The sequence below is a fragment of the Sphaerodactylus townsendi genome, linkage group LG01, assembly GCF_021028975.2.
Source record: "Sphaerodactylus townsendi isolate TG3544 linkage group LG01, MPM_Stown_v2.3, whole genome shotgun sequence".
NCBI lineage: Eukaryota > Metazoa > Chordata > Lepidosauria > Squamata > Sphaerodactylidae > Sphaerodactylus > Sphaerodactylus townsendi.
Window position 1 is genome coordinate 970595 of NC_059425.1, and position 22055 is coordinate 992649.

The window sequence follows — 22055 nt, forward strand, 5'->3', positions numbered from 1 at the left end:
AGCCAAAGCTAAGCTCAGAGCCAGAAGGAGCTTCAGAGCATCCCAGATTTCAGGCCACAGAAGGACATCCTCCCTCCTTTTCCAGATGGCTTTCTGATTCCGCCAAATGAAGACCTGTGAAGGAGTGAAGCAGAAATCCTCCAGGGCTATTCCATGATCATTCCCTTCTCAGAACTTTGAAGGAACCTCAACTCTAGCCCGCTCATCTGGCAAGGAAACACTTTCTTGGAAGCCTCTTGAAAAACTCTTCAGCTTCTCTTCGGACGTAAGGATTTTGTCTGTCTCCACCAAAGTCTCTCATACATTCCCGTCCCCTTTGGCACACACAGAGAGAAAGGGATGGTTCCAACATAGGCAAGGAATGAACTCCAAGGAAGAGGATTTTTTCCCCAGGATGTGAGGGCGATCTGGCTGCGACATCTGTCACCCCATTGATCGCCAGGGTTGATTCGGCTGATCTGGCTGGCTAGGCGGGTGTCCCCTACTGCCCTCACCGCTCCATGTGCATCCCTCCCGAAGCTGCACACTCGGTGGAAGAGGACGACCATCCCAGATAGAAGGAGTATACCATTCTTCGGTCAAGGGTATACGATAGGAAGAATGGAAACCTGGGCAAGATCAAAGGCCACAATCCCAACCAGTCTAAGAAGAAGAGTGGGTTTGTATATCCCCCTTTTTCTCTACCTTTAAGGAGTATCAAAACAATTTGCACTCACCTTCCCTTCTCCACAGCAGATACTTTGTGAGGAAAGTGGGGTTGAGAGTTCTGAGCGAATAGTTCAAGGTCACCTAGAAAACTATGTGTAGGAGCGGAGAAACAAATTCTTTTTCTCCAGAGCAGAGTCCATCTCACATATTACACCACACTGATTCTTCAGATCACAGAGGGGATCACTGTGGAGGGCAAGTGTCTTCTAAGGTTTGACAACTGAGAAATTAGGATGTGGCCCCTTCCAGAGTCTTCCTGAGGGCCTCTCAGTTCTGCATTGGCCTCACCCAGAAAATCTCTCTGCGGTTTGGGTGATGGCCACATCACTGGACTAAGCTGACATGGACAAACCAGGTAGCTCGAGTCGCTCTACCTACGCATGCTGAATCTCGTTTATGCTGCCATCCTGCCATGTTGAGATTTCCACAAGGGAGCAAATAGTGGAATGGGCCTCAACGCAACATTTTACTGTTCAAGATTTTGACCCATGCAAAATCCCAAAGGCAGAAATGTGTGATTCTGGCATCTGTGAAAGTTCCTTACCCAGAGAAGCCACGCTCCCATAGTTCTCCAGCATGACGTCTTCATAAAGCACTCTTTGGTCTGGATCTAGCAGTGCCAACTCTGCCTCGGTGAAAGAGATGGCCACCTCCTCAAAAGACACCAGAGACTGAAAGAAAAGGCAGATACAATCTTCAGAGGTCATGTCAGGCAGAGATGATGTGCTGGAAGGGGACATTTTGGGATGTGCAACTTATCCCTGAAATCTGCCTCCATCCCTGAAGACTGGAAGATGGCCAATGTCACACCAATCTTTAAGAAAGGGTCTAGGGGGGACCCAGGAAATTACAGGCCAGTCAGTTTGACATCTGTTCCTGGTAAATTAGTAGAATCTATCATTAAAGATAAAATTATTAAACATGTAGAAAAGCAAGACCTGCTGAGGAAGAGTCAGCATGGCTTTTGCAGAGGCAAGTCCTGTCTTACAAACTTACTAGAGTTCTTTGAGGGTGTAAACAGGCATGTGGATAAGGGGGAACCAGTGGACATTGTCTACTTCAGGGGTCCCCAAACTTTTTAAACAGGGGGCCAGTTCACGCATGGCCAGAGCCCAGCCGGGGGCCGGACCAAGTGCTGCCTGCGGGGGGGGGCGCCATCCATCCGCCCTCGACCTGCCCCTGGCTGAGCCCCCCACCCCCGCGGTCCCCTTCCAATCCGGCCCTGAAGCTCCGCCGCCTTTCTCTCTCTTCCCTTTGCCGCATTGGTACGGTCCCCTCCGGCCGCTTGGAATGAGCAGCAAGTCGCCCGCGCTTGAGGCTGTTTGTAAACCTGCGGATCGGGGTGCCAAGCTCCAGGGGCCGCCTGGAGTTTTGCACCCCGACCCCCAGGTTTACAAACAGCCTCAAGCGACCGCTGCTCATTCCTACGCCGAAGGGGACCATACCACGCGCAAGGGGAGGGAGGAGAAAGGCAGCTCTGCCTTCTTTCTCCCCTGCTGCATTGGTATGAGTCCCCCGCCTTGGAATGAGCAGTCACCGCCTAATGCCAAGGTTTGTAAACCTGGGGAAAGGAGATAGAAGGAGATCCGCCTCTGCCCACGGGCTGATGAAATGTCTACTGGGCCTGATTTGGCCCCCCCCCCCCCCGGTCAGAGTTTGGGGACCCCTGGTCTAATGGATTTTAAAAGGCTTTTGACAAAGTTCTACCAGAGACTGTTGAGAAAACTCCCAGCAATGAAGGATTAAGAGGGGAAGTCCTCCCTATGGATTAAAACTGGTTGAGGAACAGGGAAACAAAGAGGGGTGTAAATGTGCCCTACAATGGAGAGATGTAGGGAGGGTGTCCCCCCAAGGATCCGCTTGGGGACCAGTGCTCTTTAACCTATTCCATAAATGACCTGGAAGCAGGGGTGGGTAGCTGTAGGCCAAGCTTGCAGATGCTACCAAATTATGTAGGGAAGCAGAAATCCACAAAGGATTGTGAAGAGCTCCAAGAGGACCTTGATAAATTAGGGTGATTGGGCTAAGAATGGCAAATGCAGTTCAATGTAGCAAAATGCAAAGTGACATAGGGCAAAAATTCAAACTTCACATAATAGTTACAAGGGTCAGTGCTATCAACAGACCAGGAAAGGGATTTGGGCGCCTTAGTTGATAGTTCCATGGAATGTCAACTCAATGCATGGCAGCTGTGAAAAAAGGCAAACTCTATGCTGGGGATAATTAGAAAGGAGTTGATAATAAAAAAAACTGCAAGATTGTCATGCCCCTATATAAAGCCGCGGGTGTGACTCACTTGGAGTACTGTGTTCAGTCTCCTGGTCACACATCTCAAAAAAAAGGATATCAAGAGATAGAAAAGTGCAGAGAAGGGCAACGGGATGATTGAAAGATTGGAGCACCTTCCTTATGAGGAGAGGCTGCAGCATTTGGGACTTTAGTTTGGAGAGGACGGGCTGAGGGGATAAGGATTGGAGTCTATAAATTATGCATGGGTAGAAATGTTGACAGAGAGAATTTTTCTTCTGGGCCAAATACTAGAACTAGGGCATTGAAAATGCTGGGGGGAAGAATGAGGACTAATAAAAGGAAACACTTCTTCACGCAACGTGGGATTGGTGTTTGGAATATGCTGCCACAGGAGGTGGTGATGGCCACTAACCTGGATAGCTTTAAAAAGGGCTTGGACAGATTTATGGAGGAGAAGTCGATTTATGGCTATCAATCTTGATCCTCCTTGATCTCAGATTGCAAATGCCTTAGCAGACCAGGCTTGGACAGATTTATGGAGGAGAAGTCGATTTATGGCTATCAATCTTGATCCTCCTTGATCTCAGATTGCAAATGCCTTAGCAGACCAGCTGCCTTAGCAGCAGCAGCAGAAAGCCATTGCTTTCACATCCTGCATGTGAGCTCCCAAAGGCACCTGGTGGGCCACAGCGAGTAGCAGAGTGCTGGACTAGATGGACTCTGGTCTGATCCAGCAGGCTAGTTCTTATGTTCTTATGAGGGTTCAGGGTGCAAAAGGAGTGGCGTTCAGAGCCTCTTGCCTGGGCCTCTCAGCACCAACTGCTGGAGAAAGTCCCCTTGAGGAAGGATCGGGGACCCCGCTGTCCTTTGCTCACTTCCCCATACCTGGCCTGGAGGTGCAGTGAGCTGTTTCTACACCTCCACAAACAGAATAACAGATCAACACTGCTTCTTCACTGCTCCAAGTAGGGAGGGAAAAGGGAAGAAAGAGTATCAGCCTCCACTTCCTATTCTATTTGGTGGTGTCCATCATGCTTCCTGCACCCCAGGTTCCCGGGGCTGTGAAAACTTGCCCTGTGTACGCTCAGCAAGGGGACTCAGCCTTCGGGGACTATAGATGCCACTGACACTGGCTGGGCCCTTGAATCCAGGCTGGTGGAAGAAAAGCAGGGAGGCAGAAATGAAATCATCTGGCACGTCGCTATCACACCAGGTTAAAAAAACCAGACTTCAATTAAGTACATGCAGAAACAGAGGGTAAATTCAACGAGTGTCCATAGCATCTGCTGATCCAGTGATGTCACATCTGAGTCTTTGGCCACAGGAAACATCAACATGGTATCACACCCACTTCAAGCCCTGCTCGCCCCCAGTCTAGCATCCCTCCTCCAGGGCTCTATTTCCTACAGTGCCTAGTCAAATGGCCTCAAAAGCATGAGCACAAAACCCATTCGCCCACAGTCCTTAGAGCTGTGCTGACCAGAACACGCAGACTTTGTTTATTCACAAGACTGAAAAACTCAGCTGAGATTTGTCTGCCTATGAAGGAAGGAGGGATGTGAATATTGTCATCAATGTGAGGAGCTGCCTCCATGAACTCTCTAGTCCACTTTTACGGAGATCCCAACTACTGAACATTGAACTACTGCTAATTTGGATGAAGGCTGCCATTTTTCTCCTGACCAGTGTCTCCACTCCATCAATTTACTGCGCCCCAACCCCATCATGTCAGAGTGAGTCCTTACCATGTGAGAGGGCATCCTGGGGACATTCCAGGGCCTGACCCAGCTGCCCTTCCTCCAATGGAGCTCTTTCCAATGTAGCTTCCATCTTTGTGGATAGACCTAACCTCTGAAACAGCAGCAACAGCCACAGGTAAGAGAAGAAGTAGAAGGGTTTTGATTTATACCACGCTTTTCTTGACCTAAAAGAGTATCAAAGTGGCTGACAAACTCCTCCCCTTTTTCTCCCCATAACAGAGGTGGGTGGGGCTCAGAGAATTTGGAGAGAGCTGTGATTAACCACAAGACACCCAGCAGGCTTCATGCGGAGGAGCAGGCAAACAAACCTGGTTCACCACACTGAAGTCCACTGCCCATGTGGAGGAGTGCAGAATTAAACCCAGTTCTCCACAGTAGAGTCCTCCGCTCTTAGCCACCAGACCAAGGAATGGATTCTGCCCCGCTCCCAGATTCTGCATCTTTCTTTAAGTAGACCTGGGAGGGTTTTCTTTCAATACTGGTGATCTAGCTGGAGGAATAAGAAATTCCCCAGAAAAAGAGGCTGCTGACGCAACTTCTTCAATCTCCCATTCAAATTATAACATCTTGGACAAATATCAGGCAGGGAAGCCTTAGGAGAAGGTCAAATATTCTAGCTTGAATTTATACACACCTGAAAGATTTTAGCCTCGAATTGTTCTGCTCTGCCTTCTTCTCTGCCTGACTCAGGAGGAAACCTCAGCCAGGGCCACCGCTTAGAACTGGTCTCCGCCCACATCTTCTGACCCAGCGCTGCATTTCTCTGGAGGTGTGACAGTCAGGAACTTCTCCAGGATCACCAGGTCCAGGATCTGCTGCTGAGGTTCTGGCTTCAGCCAGTGACTGCAAGTCCATGGAGTTGGCTAAAAAATCTCGGGGCCCTCGGGCCGGTAACGGGAACTGTCTGGAAGCTTAATGGCAAAGTACTTCTGAATTCAAGGTCTCCCAGACCTCTGGCACAGCTCTCTTCCAGAATGCAACAACACTCCCAGCTTGGATGGGATTGGGCTCTTTCCTTGATCTCTTTCCAAGTCCAGGTCCTCCTAGGTTGTGCTCTTCCATCTTCTTCTTCTATTGGGTCTCCTCTGACTGTGAAAAGATTCCTTTCCTTACGTGGGTATGAAGACAGGCTTCTTTCTGTGAGGGTGGGGGTGGGTAGGTAGGAGGCAGATATCAATGGGTCAGAAGGAAAACAAAAAGGAATGATGACACATGGTGGATAAGAACAAAAGTGTGGCTTGTAATATTTCACGGTACTACAAACCGCCACCAACTGCCAACCATTTTAACTAACTGACTGCTGGAGAGCCATCAGTGGCACGATTCGCACTGTCCCCTGCCTCCATTACCAGAGCGGTTGCTGTCTGAACATTCAGATGAGCAGTCGTCCAATCAAAATCAATGGAGGAAAGGGATTTGGGGTGTTTTAAAGGCACATATGTAAAGAAAAATTACTCTGCCTTTCTCAAAGAACAGCAATAAAAACATAAAAATAGAATTGATAAAAAACACTATATTCAGTTACCCAAATATCAACAATGACAATAATGCAATACATAAAATACACACACACACACACATATATAAACATACATACATACATACACACACACACATATATTCTAAGGAAAGAACTGAGGGATTTAATGTCTTTCACTGTGTGATTCCACTTTTTGACACTTACATTCATGAAAATAAAAATAAAAAAACTTCAAATATATCTGTTCTTTCTTATAAGTCACGGTGTATAGAAAAGCAGTGAAGTATGTGAAATGATGATGAATACCTACCAGTTCTGGCCTGCTTTCTGAATTCTGTCCATCCAGTTTTATGAAGACGAACAGACTTGCAACTCTTCTCCGCCTTGATGTGTTGTCTGTTTTGTAAACAAAGTTCAAATTTGTTATTCTTTTTTTTAATAAATACACAAGATACATAGTGCCCCCCTTCCCCATCCCAATAGTTCATTATTAAGGCCCCTTCCGCACACGCAAAATAATGCGTTTTCAAACCACTTTCACAACTGTTTGCAAGTGGATTTTGCTATTCAAGTATTTCCAAAGAGTAATTGAAAGCAGTCGCAGCGCATCATTTCATGCAGCGAATGAGCCTAAGAGTTTGATGTAATACTGGGGTGAAGGGACTTGGGCTATGATATCTGACAAGTCACCATTTTAATTTCTTGTGCTTTATTATAATTGATAGCAAATTAATGTTTGAAGCTAAATTATTATAACTGTATATGTGATGTTTAATTTTAATGTCTGTGAGCTCTTCTGAGTCTGGCATTATTCAGGAAAGGGCAGGGTATCAAACTGAATAAAATAAAATCAAACAAATAGAAAACCAATGAAGCATGTGAAACAATTTTCGTACCAGTGCACGTGACAGTTTCGGACAGCCTTCTGACTTCCGTCAAGCCAGTTCTTTTAAGATGAACAGACTTGCAGCTCTGCTCTGCCTTGGTTTGTCGTCGGTTCTATCTTTTCAGGAGTTTCCTTGAATGTGCAACTTTATAAAAAAAACCCAAGAGGTGTTATGAAGGAAAGAACAAGCAGTGCAGGCACTTCAATCATTCTGGGAAGATGGTACCTTTTTAATTCTGGGGAGACAGTGACTTTTTTTTCCTTCTGTGGAGAACCCCCCCCCCCCCCCCCGGACTCAGGGTGCCACAAGGGCAGCAAGGGTGTTTGCTGCCAAGCATCATTGTTGTGTGTGGGAGGGGGGGGCAGAGTCTTTTGAAACAGATCCTTAAAAACTCAACTGCAGAGCTAATTTGGAGACCAAGGGGAAGAGCCCTCAAAATCTCACAATATCCTGGATTGGAGGAGGGGGCAGTTAGGGTCAGGGGGTGCCTAATGTTTCCATGCCCCCTCTTTCTTTCTCTCTCCACCCTTAAACCATATTCTGGGGGTTTCCACCTTCCATGGCTCCTGGAAAATGAGAAGCTTGCTCAGGTCCCACTGCTGGGATTGTTTGGGGAGGGTGGGGGAAATCCTTTCCTTTCAATTCCTAAACTCTTCTGTATACCTAAGAAGCCCCTACCAACCCACACCCTGTTTGGAATTAAGGAAAGGAATTAAGACCAAAAAATTATGAAAATGAATGCAGCTCAGTTGAAGGTGGGTGCAAAAGGGGACTGGGTAAAAGTGAGATGAAGATGAATTTAGGTGGATCCTCATTAAATCACAGGATTTTTAGAATACAAAACCACACATACAAAAAGCCCACACTCTTATAGTGGATCATATCTTACTCCACAGGCAGCACCCAAAAATCCTGAATCCCCTGCCTCAGGATGCTGCGATGGTACAAAAATATAATTCCAAAGCACAGATCCTTACAATTTCTGTGTTAGGACACCCAAAATTCACCAGCAAATCACAGGTCACGCTCACAGCCAAAGGGTGCCCTGAAAAAATCAGGCATCCACCACAGCACAAAAGCATGGTTCCCAAGTATGGATCCTCATGGGTTTTGCACTGGGATACCCCAAACTTGACATCAAACCAAATATTATATCATTACCCACAAACAGGACCCCAAAAATCATGGTTCTGCTGCTTGGTGGCACCCCCACAAGGAAACAACAGAGGCACATGTAATGGATCTTCACTCTTTTTTCAGTGGATCATTCCAGATTCACTATCAAATTACATATCATGTTCACAGCTACCAATGAAGGGCTGAAACTGGATTATCTGGCCCAGGGTGATGAGGGGAGACTGCAGTCCAAGTCTTTGCTTGTATGAAGCAGCAGCAGTAGGCCATTGCTTTCACACCCTGCATGTGAGCTCCCAAAGGCACCTGGTGGGCCACTGCGAGTAGCAGAGTGCTGGACTAGATGGACTCTGGTCTGGTCCAGCAGGCTCTTTCTTATGTTCTTATCCACAGGTGTCAATTGGGTCTCCAGATACCATATCCATAATTCCCATCAGCCCTTGCCAGCAGAGCCACGCTTGTGCTGAAGCAACTGTGGAATTAGAATTGTGAACATCTGGAGGGCTGGGAGTTTGACACCCCTGTTCTTATAAATCCAGTCTCCTGGGCATGCTTGATGGGGCTTGAACTGTCCTCTTCCATCCAGCACCCGGCACTTCTGACCCTGAAGAGGTCCTGCAACTCTGATGCATCTTCTCCAGATGCCTGGAGGGACCCTCCACTTTGTACACATGCAGAATAGTAGAAAAGCAGCCCACAAGGCAGACAGCCAATAATTAAACAGGGAAAACGAGAGGGGGATTGGAAGGGGGGGGCACTCCCACATCAATTTCCCCAAAAGCAAAGGAGACAGCTGCATTGTTGTATTCTGATGTGAATGCAAGGAGAGGCCAGCTGGGGCCAGGCTGCCCGGAACAGAGGAGGTAGAAGGGCTGCGTCCCTCCAAATCTGCACCCCCTCCTCAGCCTTGATCCACCAGCCCCCTTCCCAGCCTCAAGCGGCTAGAAAAGCCATTTCTTGTGGGTCTTAATTCTTGGCTCCACTTTTCTTAGGGGCTTCTTTGTTTTGCATCAAGAGGCTCCTACCCTGCTTCCCTGAAAATAAGACAGGGTCTTATATTAATTTTTGTTCCAAAAGATGCATTAGGGCTTATTTTCAGGGGTAGTCTTATTTTTTCCCCATGATTTTTGCCTCATCGGATCAGAGCAGCTGCACTTTAGAGGGGATATGTAACTTCAGGGCTTCTTATAGGCTCAAGCATCCCCAAAAAAATCCCTGAAGAATAACTGCCAGGGCTTATTTTCGTAGTAGTCTTATTTTCAGGGGAAACAGGAGGTAGCTCCCTTGTGGCTCATGTAGACAAGGCGGGGAGCTCTTCCTTCACTGCTCGCTCCCCCTTTCCTTTAGGGCCTGCCTAGCAGATCCTGGCCCTACATTTCACCCATCCTCAAGCCCTCAGTGTGCGGATTTTGGCCCCAGGGGCCTCGTTTCCCTCCAGGAGAGAACCCCTTGCGGCTCTTTGCTCTCTAGTATTTGCAATCCCCAATGAATGGGGGTCCTCTGCAGACTCAGCCACTCCTTTAATGAGCCTCATTTGCACAGGCCTTGAATGCCCCGGAGGACATAAAGGGTCTGGGGGTCCCCATCCTCCCCCCACTTCCTATGCTAGCAGGTACAGACTGCCTCCTCTGCAACCAGCCTCTCATCTCTGACAACAGCCATGAGGGAGTCTGTCCCTAAGCAGCCCCCCTCCCCAATCCAGCCCCCACTTCCTCCACCCAAACTCTCTCCCCGCCAAGAGGACTGGTCCAGACCCTCCTGCTTTTCCCTCCCACACTTTACCCTACCCCACCCTGCAAAATCTCAGTCACCTGCCATGAGCCTTCAGCAATGCAGGGGAGGAGGAGATAGTTTCTCCCTCCACCCTAGCCTTGTGCACAGATGAGGGGGGAAAGAGGGGCATCAGAGAGAACAGCCCCCTCCCCAGACTATGCAGTGGGGCAGCTCTCCTGGATCTCCTCTGGATCTCCTCTGACCTCCTTCTACCCACCCCCCATTTCCTCTCCTCTGACCTCCTTCTACCCACCCCCCATTTCCCAGCCCCGCAATCCCCACGCAAGCACCCCCCAGCCCCCTAACTCACTGGGAGGGAGGTGGCAGCCGATGGGGCTGCAAGTTATGGAAGAAGGAAGGAAATGGCTTCCTGCCCTTCCCTGGAGAGCTCTCTCTCTGGGTTTCTCTGGCTCTACATGGCCTACCCTTCCTGTAAGTGGGGCAGAGGCTGCCAGTGCAGGGGTGAGGTGAGGAGAGGAGTCCCCAAACATCGTGGTGTTAAAGCTTGAGGGTTTCCTGTCCCTCTCCCTTTTGCAACATGGAGCTTTGGGGGGGGGGAGGAGGAGCTGAGAGGAAGCGACTGCTAGAGGAGGCCACGTGCATTTGGGGAGGGGGGCAGATCAGCCCCCCTCCCTCCAGCCTTGAGTTACCTCTGGCGATTGGAGATGTTGCCCCTCCCTCCTCCCTGGAAGACCCTCACCAAGCAGGGAGAAGAGAAACGTTAGGAGCAAGATCCACCAGACCACGGGCACACAGCCCGGACCACAACCAGGGAGAACAGGTGAGCTCCCAGGGAGGGGGGCCAGAAGGGGGGGGTCTCCATTTGCCAGCCCCTCCTCTCCACTTGGGAATTGGGGGTCCCCACTGTGAAGCCCCTGAATCTGCCTCTAGGGGATCTGGAGTCCGGTAATGTGTGGGAGAGAGGCTACAGCCAGAGGGGGGAACGCCGGCTGCCCCACTCCCTGCCGCCCCCTCCCTCTGTTTCTTTTTTAAAAAAAAAACCTGGGGGAGGTGAACTGTTTCAGTGCTGTGTTATATGAAGTTGATCGTTTGGATGTTATGATTTTACATAAAGTGTATTTTATCTGTATTGTTAGCTGCTCTGATCCTGCTCCACTATTAAATGTAATAATTCTAATACTAAGAATTATGTTGCTGATCTCCACCAGCCAGGACCCCACCCACCCACTCCCCGGTGGTGGGATTCGAATAATTTAACAGCTGGTTGTTTTCAAGCAGAAGAAGAGGAGTTTGGATTTATGTCCCCCCTTTCTCTCCTGCAGGAGACTCAAAGGGGCTGACAATCTCCTTGCCCTTCCCCCCTCACAACAAACACCCTGAGAGGTAGGTGGGGCTGAGAGAGCTCCGAGAAGCTGTGACTACCCCAAGGTCACCCAGCTGGCGTGTGTGGGAGTGCACAGGCTAATCTGAATTGCCCAGATAAGCCTCCACAGCTCAGGCGGCAGAGCTGGGAATCAAACCCGGTTCCTCCAAATTACATACACAAGCTCTTAACCTCCTACGCCACTGCTGCTCCATTTTAACAACCAGTTCTGCCAGAGTGGTGCAAACCTGAATCCCAACATTGCCCCCCTCTTTCTCCTGGGTCCCCCCCGCCCCACTTTTCCCGGCAGTGGGCATGGGGCTGCCCTTCTCTCTTCCCAAAGGCCATTTTGCAGGAAGAAATAAGGAGCAAAGAGTGGGAGGGGGTTATTTTGCCCCCCCAACTCAGAGGCAATGGTTCCCCCCCCCCCCACACTGTCTTTGCCCCAGAGAAAGTGATGCCAGCCAGTTGTGCACCTCAGGGGCCCACTCTCCAAAGCACAACAGCCAGGAAAACAAAAAGAGGAAAACAGTCTGGAAGACATGTCAAGCATTACCACAAGGAGGCCAGACTGTGACAGGGAGTGAGGGCCACCCCACAGAAAAGGTGCAGGGGGGGGGGGGTCAAGGATCCCTTCCCTTCATTTCCAGGGACTGAGATTTGCAGGGTGGGTTGAAGGAAGGTCTGGATGGGCTCTGGGGACAGGGGACTTGTGGGTCAAGGAGAGGGAAAGAGGAAGGTGGCTGGAGGATGGGCAGATTTTAAAGACAGATCCTCCCCTCCCCACATCCACAGCAGGGTCTCTCAGGGGCCAGTGGCTGGGGCGGGAGCAGACATGGGGAGCAGATAGAATAGCTCTCAACACAGGGGGGCTAAAGCAGTGGGGACCCCTACCCACAAACTCCTGCAATCTGCACTGGGCCACTGGAATTTCATGCCTTTGGAAACGATGCGCTGATTCTGTAGAAATCATCAATTTATTGAGTGCAGACAGTGGTTTCTGTGAGAGGGAGATATTGGGGTGTGAGTGGGGTTGCAACGCTGACCCAAAAACGGGGGAAATCCACCCTCACCTAATTCACTCCCCCAACCCACAGAAGGCACAACTAGGAAAGGGCTTTCTTTCAGAATTGCATTGGCTTTCTTGGCTGCCATATTGCACTGCTGACTCATGTTCAGTTTGTGGTCTACTAAGATTCCCAGACCCCTTTCACATTTACTGTTCTCGAGCCAGGTGTCACTCAACATATATGTGTGCGTTTCATTTTTTCTGCCTAAATTTAGAACCTTACATTTATCTCTGTTGAAATTCATTTTGTTAGTTTTGGACCAGCTTCCTAATCTGTCCACATCAGTTTGAATCCTACCCCTGTCCTCTGAGGTATTAGCTACCCCTCCTAATTTGATATCATCTGCAAATTTGATTAACATGCCTTCTATTTCATTATCCAAGTCATTGATAAAAATATTGAATAGCATTGCGGCCAGGACAGAACCCTGTGGCACTCCATTGGTCACTTCTCTCCCGGATGAAACTGGGCCATCGATGAGCACTCTCTGGGACCTTCCGCACTTACTGTGTTGTACCGGTTTCTACTCAGGTTCAACTCAGTGTATCCGCACTACAACCGAGCCTTATCGCTGTTCTGTCTCTGTTCCCTTCAGCTGAACCGCTGACATCCCTGTCGCAGTTATGAACTCGACCTGGTGGAACAAGGTTGATATCGTCAAGCTTTCAAATGCGGACGATCGTAAACGCATTAATCGCATCCATTCAACCAATCAGAGCCGCCTGCTCGCATGCGCAGAAGCGGAGAGTCGTATTCGGTAGAAGTGTGGCTTTTAATACAGTTTCCCTATCCGCCAAGCTCACGATATCGAAGATCGCTTCAAAGTGACGAGGAGAAATCACTGACTGAAAAATTTTGGCCAAAGCTTCGTAGCTCCGACTACGCCGGAAGTAGTTCAGCGTGTCAATGCTACGTAGCTGCGACGTACGGAAACTGTAAAAAAAAAACAAAGAACGTTCCCGTTTCCCTCCGTAACACAAGCGCCAATCACGATCGAGGAGTGAAACAGGTACCCGCCCACTTAGCTCGGTTCCAGGGGGCCAAGGAAGTTGCTGTGCGGACAGCCAGGAATCGCCCCCCATTGAAGGGAACCGAGTCGACCTTCACTCCCTTTTGTAGTGCGGAAACACCCTCTGTGTCAAATCGGTGATGTCATCAATCCGTTCCATGCATTCACAATCTTAGGAAGACCCAGCTTAACAGGGAGAACTGCACATTCACCCGCAAGAGGGACAGCAGCTACCACAGGCCGTGCACCCTCCCACACGAAGAGGTTCACAAATGGCAGCAAGAATGGGCCCTCGGATGGTAACAATGCAAGGAGGTGGCTGGATCAGAACTTCAGATGGTGTGATTTGGTTGATGCAGCTCACGTTGGCCCTCCTGGTGAGGCCCAAGCTATGGGCTGAAGTTGAGCCACCACAGCATGGATTGGAGAAGCATGAACAGCACAGTTGGGGGCAGGATGGGACAGCGCAGGATGAAGGACAGCAGGAAGACATCTTGGAAAGGTGGAGGTGTGTCTGGAATAACATTGTGAAAGGGTGTGAAAAATCTATGTTAAAATTGCAAGATTGCGTGTTTTTCCCAGAAAGTAAATTGAATTAATCGCAATAAGACTTGGGGGTTAACGAGTGGTTGAGATATTTCATCCAGTCATTTTTCTTTGAACAAATACATCAAAGCTAAGCTCTTCAACTGAATGTGGGGCTTTTATTTCAAATTGAGAAACACAAAACACAGCTTGATTCATTTTGGGGGAGGAATTTCCTTTGGGATGTCTGTGTAAATAAGCTAGAGTGAAGTCCAGTAGCACCTTACAGACCAGTAAGATTTTGTGGCTTAAAGGTTTCAAGAAACCATAGTAAAGAAACTATGCTGTCATTTCGCAATGAAGATAAAACTGAATATATTCTACCGGATACATAAGTTGCCTATGAGAGAGATTCAGATGGGTCTCTCAGTCTCTGCCCTTACAGTCCTGGCATTTCCGGTTGTGAAAAAAAGATGACTGACAGCATGTCGTCAGTGCCTGTGAGAATTTCTTAAAGCGGAAGGTGGATAAACAGGCTGGCAGAGGTTGGAAGAGGAGCTTCAATTCCTTGCAGGGCTTATCTTAGGTGGAATTCAAGTATCAAATTGTGCAAAAAAGCACAATGAAAAAGGAAAAAAACCTTCCGCCAGGCATATTATTCAAGAAGGTTTCTCTCAGATTCTGGACAGCCAGCATACAGGTCTCCTCTATACAGTTCTATATAAAGATCGGTACGTTTCACAGAGAACTGCTTGACTTCTTCCTTTCATTCCTAAAGCAGTGGTGTGACCGCACTTGGAGTACTGTGTCCAGTTCTGGTCGCCGCATCTCAAAAAGGATATCGAGGAGATAGAAAAAGTGCAGAGAAGGGCAACGAGGATGATTGAGGGACTGGAGCACCTTCCCTATGAGGAGAGGCTGCAGCGTTTGGGACGCTTTAGTTTGGAGAGGAGACGTCTGAGGGGGGATATGATTGAAGTCTATAAAATTATGCATGGGGTAGAAAATGTTGACAGAGAGAAATTTTTCTCTCTTTCTCACAATACTAGAACCAGGGGGCATTCATTGAAAATGCTGGGGGGAAGAATTAGGACTAATAAAAGGAAACACGTCTTCACGCAACGTGTGATTGGTGTTTGGAATATGCTGCCACAGGAGGTGGTGATGGCCACTAACCTGGACAGCTTTAAAAGGGGCTTGGACAGATTTATGGAGGAGAAGTCGATTTATGGCTACCAATCTTGAACTTTTTGATCTGAGATTGCAAATGCCTTAACAGACCAGGTGATCGGGAGCAACAGCCGCAGCAGGCCATTGCTTTCACCTCCTGCATGTGAGCTCCCAAAGGCACCTGGTGGGCCACTGCGAGTAGCAGAGAGCTGGACTAGATGGACTCTGGTCTGATCCAGCTGGCTTGTTCTTATGTTCTTATGCTATAGTTTCTTTCCACGTGACTTCTGCTTCCTCCGTTCCATTAGAGATTTATATTCACAAAGGAGAAAGGACAATAGTATTAAAACCTTATTTTCCTCTTGCTGAATATTCTTAATTTTTCCCCAAAGGTTTCATGTTCTCCCTGTTAAGCTCGGTCTTCCCAAGATTGTGCTCATCCAGATGTGTAAAGTCTGGCTGTGGTTCCTCAGTGGTGATCAAAAGACATTCGGTTCATGCTCAGACGCATGGTTAGCCAGTGGATAGCGGGGTAGAAAACAAAAAAAGTTTTTAAAAATTAGCCCAGTAACATCAAGGAACATTCACTGAATGTTTAGACCAGGGGTAGGGAACCTGCGGCTCTCCAGATGTTCAGGAACTACAATTCCCATCAGCCCCTGCCAGCATGGCCAATTGGTCATGCTAACTGGGGCTGATGGGAATTGTAGTTCCTGAACATCTGGAGAGCCTGGAAATTACCCTGGGTTTAGATAATACTTCTTCCAGGCGTTAGCAATGCATGTCTCACAACCCCAGCCTTGTCCAATGAATGAATGGGTACAGTGAATTCTGGCTGCGGTTCGACCTACCCCATTAGTTATTATCATTACAGCGTTCATTTTAAATTTTACATTTTAAACTGGTTATTTTAAAATGTGGATTTATATTTTAATATCTATGGATTGTTTGAATTGTGTTCTAACCAGCCCAGAGCCCTCCAAGGATAGGATGGGATATCAATCCAAGAATAAACTGTGCATTTTTAAAAGTAGGATTTTTATTTATTGACTAGCTGGCCCGGCCACGCTTCGCTGTGGCGTACGGTGGCGAGGTAGGAAAGGAAGGGAGGAGGAAGGGGAGAGGTGTAACGGGTTTTTCTTACTGCTTTGGTGGTAATGCTTCCTTTCCGTGTCTCGTGGGCGAGTCAGGCAGCAGGCGGTTTTACCTGCTGTGAACGCGCACGCTGTGGCGAAGGCGGGGAAGCCAGCCCCCCCCCCAATACCGTGGTCCCTCTTTGGTCCGGCGCGGGGTTTGGGGAAAAGTAAGTTTTACCGGACTCAGGTAGTAAAGGTCAGCAATCTGAAGCTCTGAAAACTTGCCCACAATGGAAAACCACGTTGTGTGAAAATTTGGGAGCAATCGGTCCAGGCGTTTCGGCGTTAGAGCATCAGTAATAAATACACGGTTAGCTTTTTATATATATAGATAGATTAAAAGCATAGAAAAGCTGTTGACATTTTCAGAACTGAAAATATTCTCTCTCCCCCCTCTTCCCATTTTTTTACCCCTCTTCTTCCATCCACTTGTGCTTCCCCTACGTTTTTGGCTTTGCTCCCTAAAGCAGCCATTTGGTGGCTGCTCCACCTAATCTAGCTGCCATTTTGCAGCCACACTCAGCATATCAGAATTCTAAACGGGTCCCAGGCTCCAAAATGAGAGGACGTTTGACTTGCTGATAGCTGCTAGACAATAGGAGTAACACTTTAACTAAAGCATGAAAGTCTCAACGCTATTTCCTGTTCTAAAGCCCCCAAATGGCAACTAATATCAGAACAACATTTATTACAATTTCAAAATGCTCAAAGAACCTAATATTTTATTGGCAATAGAAACCATTTACTATTAATTATAAAAAACAAGAATGACTTAGAAATCTTCAGGAGGTATTGCAAGGCCGGCTTCCTTGCCTAGGGGTATGAAGAACATGTATCATTTAAAGGAGTGAGACAGGGGAGATGAGAAGTTGGCAGGTTTATTTTCATTTCATTTATTGAAAGACGTGTATGTAGCACATAGGCTTTCAGACAAATAATGGAACTACATGGGAAAGAAAAATTCAGTGCTTTAACAACAATTAAACATTTGAACTGCATATTATAAGATAGCAAATCAAAACTTCAATTAAAATAGCCACAGAACCACTGGGTTTTTAACTAGGCTGGGTTTTCAACTAGGCTCTGAATGAAAGGCCAGTTAAATTTTTACTGCAGCCAACTTGCATTCTGTTTTAACCCTTGCTAGTTTTGCTCACTTCCTGCCACATTGTTTTTACAGGGCCCTTCTCAAGCTTCCAGCCTTAGAAAGAGAGTTATCAAGTATGTTATCTCCCTTTCCAAATGTGTATGTTTGAGTAAAACAACCTTTGCTTTTCTCCTCCTTCTCTCCCCCCTCCTACCTCCTTCTTTTCTGGAAATTCTGTGTCCTGCCTGAGTAGCAAAGTGGAGTGGCCTGACATATTTCTGCTGGGAACATATAATCTGTTGCTCATAACAATCCGACCATTCAGACAAAAAATGTAATAGCTTTCCTATGCTGGCCTTTCATAAAACTAGAATTCTACTCTTAAAGTACTCATTCCTGTCTTTGAGCAAGGTTGGGGCTGTGACACAATTCTTGAAAGAAGATTAAATAACTGATAATCCCCAGATGGCTGGGAAAATGTAGAAAGAAGAAAAGAGGCGGGTGGTTACCAATTAAGCTCTTGAACTGCGGAAAGGCTATTTTTGTAGCCAAATGAAATTAAAAATCAAGATGGATGAGTGAGAAAACGTACTGCTACAGAAAAAAAATGAAGCAAAACTTTACAGAAAAAGAATAAACAGCTCCAGTGCAAAAATCCAACGATGTGCTCATAGGAATAAGAAGAACCCATTTAAGAATCAGAGGGTTGAAGAAGAAAAGAACACAAAAAGAACCAGTCAACTAGCCAAGAAGAGTGGATCTCTTTCCAAACAATGAGCATAAAAAATCACTTTCTGCTATCCAGGGGGTCCTCTTCGAACTATTATGAGAAGTGGATAAAATTGGGGTGCATCATCTGAGGGTGGAAAGGGGCCTTACAATGAGCACTAAAAAGGTCTCTCCTCTGTGTTCTTTGATGCTCTTGAAGATGACCACACTGACTGGATCTCTGACTCTGAGCATTCAAAAAGTGTCTCCTTTGTGTGAGTTTTTTGATGCTCTTAAAGAGTGCTCCTATGACAGAATCTCTTTCCACATTCTGAGTATTCAAAAGGCCTTTCCTTTCCATGAGTTTTTGAAGCTCTTCAAGATGGTCAATCCAAATGAATCTCTTTCCACTCTGAGCATTCAAAAAGTCTCTCAGTGTGAGTTCTTTGATGCCGTTGAACAGTGCTATTGCAACTGAATCTCTTTCCACATTCTGAGCATTCAAAAGGTCTCTCTTTTGTGTGAGTTCCTTGATGTTCCTGAAGATGGTCACTCTGACTGAATCTCTTTCCACACTCTGAGTATTCAAAAGGTCTCTCTTTTGTGTGTTCTTTCATGCCTTTTAAGATGGCTTCTGTGACTGAATCTCTTTCCACACGCTGAGCATTCAAAAGGTCTCTCCCCAGTGTGAGTTCTTTGATGCCTTTTAAGATGGCTACTGTGACTGAATCTCTTTTCACACTCTGAGCATTCAAAAGGTCTCTCACCAGTGTGAGTTCTTTGATGCTGTTGAAGACTGCTTTTCACACTGAATTTCTTTCCACACACTGAGCATTCAAAAGGTCTCTCCTTTGTGTGAGTTCTTTGATGCTCTCGAAGAGTGCTTCTCACACTGAATTTCTTTCCACACACTGAGCATTCAAAAGGTCTCTCCTTTGTGTGAGTTCTTTGATGCTCTCGAAGAGTGCCACTCCGAAGGAATCTCTTTCCACAATCTGAGAATTCAAAATATCTCTCTTTTGTGTGAGATCTTTGATGCTTTTGAAGATGGCCACTCTGACTGAATCTCTTGCCACACTCTGAGCATTCAAAAGCTCTCTCCTTCCTGTGAGTGCTTTGATGCCTTTTAAGTTGGCTACTGTGACTGAATATCTTTTCACACTCTGAGCATTCAAAAGGTTTCTCCTTTGTGTGAGTTGTTTGATGGCGTTTAAAAGCGTTATTCCAACGGAATATCTTTCCACACACAGAGCATTCAAAACGTCTCTCTTTTGTGTGAGATGTTTGATGCTTTTGAAGATGGACACTCTGACTAAATCTCTTTCCACACTCTGAGCACTGAAAAGGTCTCTCCTTTGTGTGAGTGCTTTGATGCCTTTTAAGATGGCTACTGTGACTGAATCTCTTTTCACACTCTGAGCATTCAAAAGGTCTCTCCCCTGTGTGAGTTCTTTGATGCTGTTGAAGATGGCCACGCCTAATGAATCTCTTTCCACACTCTGAGCATTCAAAAGGTCTCTCCCCTGTGTGAATTCTTTGATGCTGTTGAAGAAGGCTACTCAGACAGAATTTCTTTCCACACTCTGAGCATTCATAAGGTCTCTCCTTTGAGTGAGTTCTTTGATGCTGTTGAAGAGCGCCGTTCCAAAGGAATCTCTTTCCACACTCCGAGCATTCAAAAGGTCTCTCCTCTGTGTGAGTCATTTGATGCCGTTGAAGAGTGATACTATGACTGAATCTCTTTCCACACTCAGAGCATTCAAGAGGTCTCTCCTTTGTGTGAGTTATTTGATGCTGTTGAAGAGTGTATTTCTGAGTGAATCTCTTTCCACACTCTGAGCATTTAAAAGGTCTCTCCTTTGTGTGAGTTCTTTGGTGCATCAGGAGCTTTGATCTGCAGCTGAATAATTTTGCACACCAAAAACATTTATGTGCTCTTATTATAATGTGCTTTGCAAGATGTCCATTATCATTTTTTATAACGGAGAAGGCCTTCTCACTCTCTATGTGGATTAATGGATTCTCTACTGAATGAGTCCCACGATGGGTTTGAGAAAGATCTGATTTTTGTGAGAAGTTCTTGCCACAGTCTGTGCAGCTATAAGCTTTTTTTCCTTTATGTGTTCTAGGTAGTTCTGTTCTGCGGACATAATTATGTTCCCAGAACACATGGCTAGGTAGTTCTGTTCTGTGAACATAATTCTTTCCAAACTCCAAGTATTGATGGGTCCTCTTTCCACTGTGCATTTGCAGACAGTTCTCATATTGGCTTTGATTGGAGAAGGTCATCCCACATTCCAAGCACTTATATGCTGCCTCTGCTGTTTGAATTAGTTCACTGAAAACCTGCTGTTGGCATGAAATAGGTTTATCCCTATTTTCAGGCATGTGACTTCCTTTCTGCTCAATAGGTCCACCTCGATTCCTGAAGATTCCTTCGAAATCTTCATTCTGAACTTTATTTAGCACAGCCCCATCACTCTCATTCCACTGCTCATCCCCTGCTGGAATAAAAAGAGAAATCCTGTTAGAATCCACACAAGGAAATCTGATCTTCCCTAGAAGTTCCTTTCAGACTCCCTGGATCAGAACCCAATAAACACTCTGGTTTTCTAAAGGATTTTATTGGTGGGCTTCAGGGTACCGTGAGAAAGACGATTCTGAGAAAAAGAAACCAAACAAACGATAATATCTCCCAAGTCCCCCCACCCCCCCAAAAGAAACATAGAAGCACTGCTAGACCTAGATATGAGGCTCGTCCCTGCAGCATAACACTCACGGAAAGGCCATGAGATAGCAGAACACCTGCAAAAGCGAAAGCAGCTCTAGGCATTCCCCCTCCCAACCGAATAACGTCGGACACTGGTTTAACAGGGTTTGACATTTCCACTTCCCCTACGGTCCTCCCCCAGGATGATCAGGATATACCTGATGGGAGGTTTTAATTAACTTGGGGGCCCTGACATGGGGGGCATCTACCCACTCATTTTGACCAGATGGAAAATGTGTACAGGAAATCAGATATCGCAGACATTTACGATGGATGCGAGAGTCCAACACTTCTCGAACTTCATAATGGGGCTCCGCACCAATCAGAATCGGAGGAGGATGGCAGGGTGCCAAGAATCTGGCAGGGCCGCCTTCTTGAGGAGGCATCAATGGAAAACAGGGTGGATTTTACATAGGTTTTTGAGCAGGTCCAATTGCACAGTCATCTTGTTGATTTTGCATGGAATTTGAAGGCCCCAAATATCTCTGGCCAAGTTTACGACAACCTTGCCCACCACACATATTTTTGGTAAACCTGATCCCGCACAGCCAATGACACCGGAAGTTGAGATTTATCAGCCTGCTTTCTGTAACACTTTTTGGTTTTCTAGAAAGTGCATTGTGTCGGTTGCAGGCTTGCACAATCACCTGAATCCATTCCTGAAGTTCAGGAGGATCGACAGCAGGATGTCCTAAAAAGGGAAGGGGGTTTCTTGACTAGCCTGTGATCACTTCAAAGGGAGTTTTACCGGTGCTACTGTGAACAGTGTTATTATATGCATATTCTGCAAAGGGCAGCAATTCTGCTGAATTATCCTGGTGATAGTTGACATAGCACGGCAGGCATCGTTCCAGAGTTGCGTTGGTGCTAGACGCAGATATGAGGCCCGTCCCAGCAGCAGACACTCAAGGCCAGGCCCTGAGATAGTACAGCACCTGCAAAAGCATCTCTAGGCACTCCCCCTCCCAACCGAATAGTGTCAGACACTGGTTTGACAGTTCCATCCACACACAAATTTTACGCTACATTATTATACACTTTAAAAGGCCATTCAGGCTTGCTGCATCAGAAATCCTCGATTTGCAATCTAATGATTTGTACACCCCCTCACCTGATTGAATTTGATGGGATGAAACGGATGATTTCTGACTGGAGATCTTTCCGCACTTCAGGCAGTCATACAATTTCTCTCCTGAGGCAATTTGCCTCTCAGAAATAAGAGTGATATTCTTTTCATCTTTGTTTCCCCAGGAGCAGATTCTCT

The 22055-nt window shown here is 46.9% G+C and overlaps 2 protein-coding genes and 1 long non-coding RNA gene across 3 annotated transcripts in view; 1 reads left to right on the plus strand and 2 right to left on the minus strand.

Annotated features, from left to right (window-relative positions):
• Window positions 1–22055, plus strand: part of LOC125439661 (keratin-associated protein 5-5-like) — a 266942-nt gene that overhangs the window by 24413 nt on the left and 220474 nt on the right. The gene's annotated exons all lie outside the window — the stretch shown is intronic.
• LOC125444901 (zinc finger and SCAN domain-containing protein 30-like) overlaps window positions 1–22055 on the minus strand; it is a 45536-nt gene that overhangs the window by 15617 nt on the left and 7864 nt on the right. Inside the window, exon 5 of the mRNA XM_048517658.1 lies at window positions 1253–1379. Within this exon, the coding sequence (XP_048373615.1) occupies window positions 1253–1379 (127 nt within the window). The remainder of the gene's footprint in view (window positions 1–1252; window positions 1380–22055) is intronic.
• On the minus strand, window positions 5613–10363 carry LOC125439672. The gene is made up of 4 exons (XR_007245559.1): window positions 10303–10363; window positions 7095–7229; window positions 6509–6594; window positions 5613–5855 (listed from the first exon to the last, which is right to left on the minus strand). It is a non-coding gene; the product is annotated as an uncharacterized LOC125439672 (long non-coding RNA).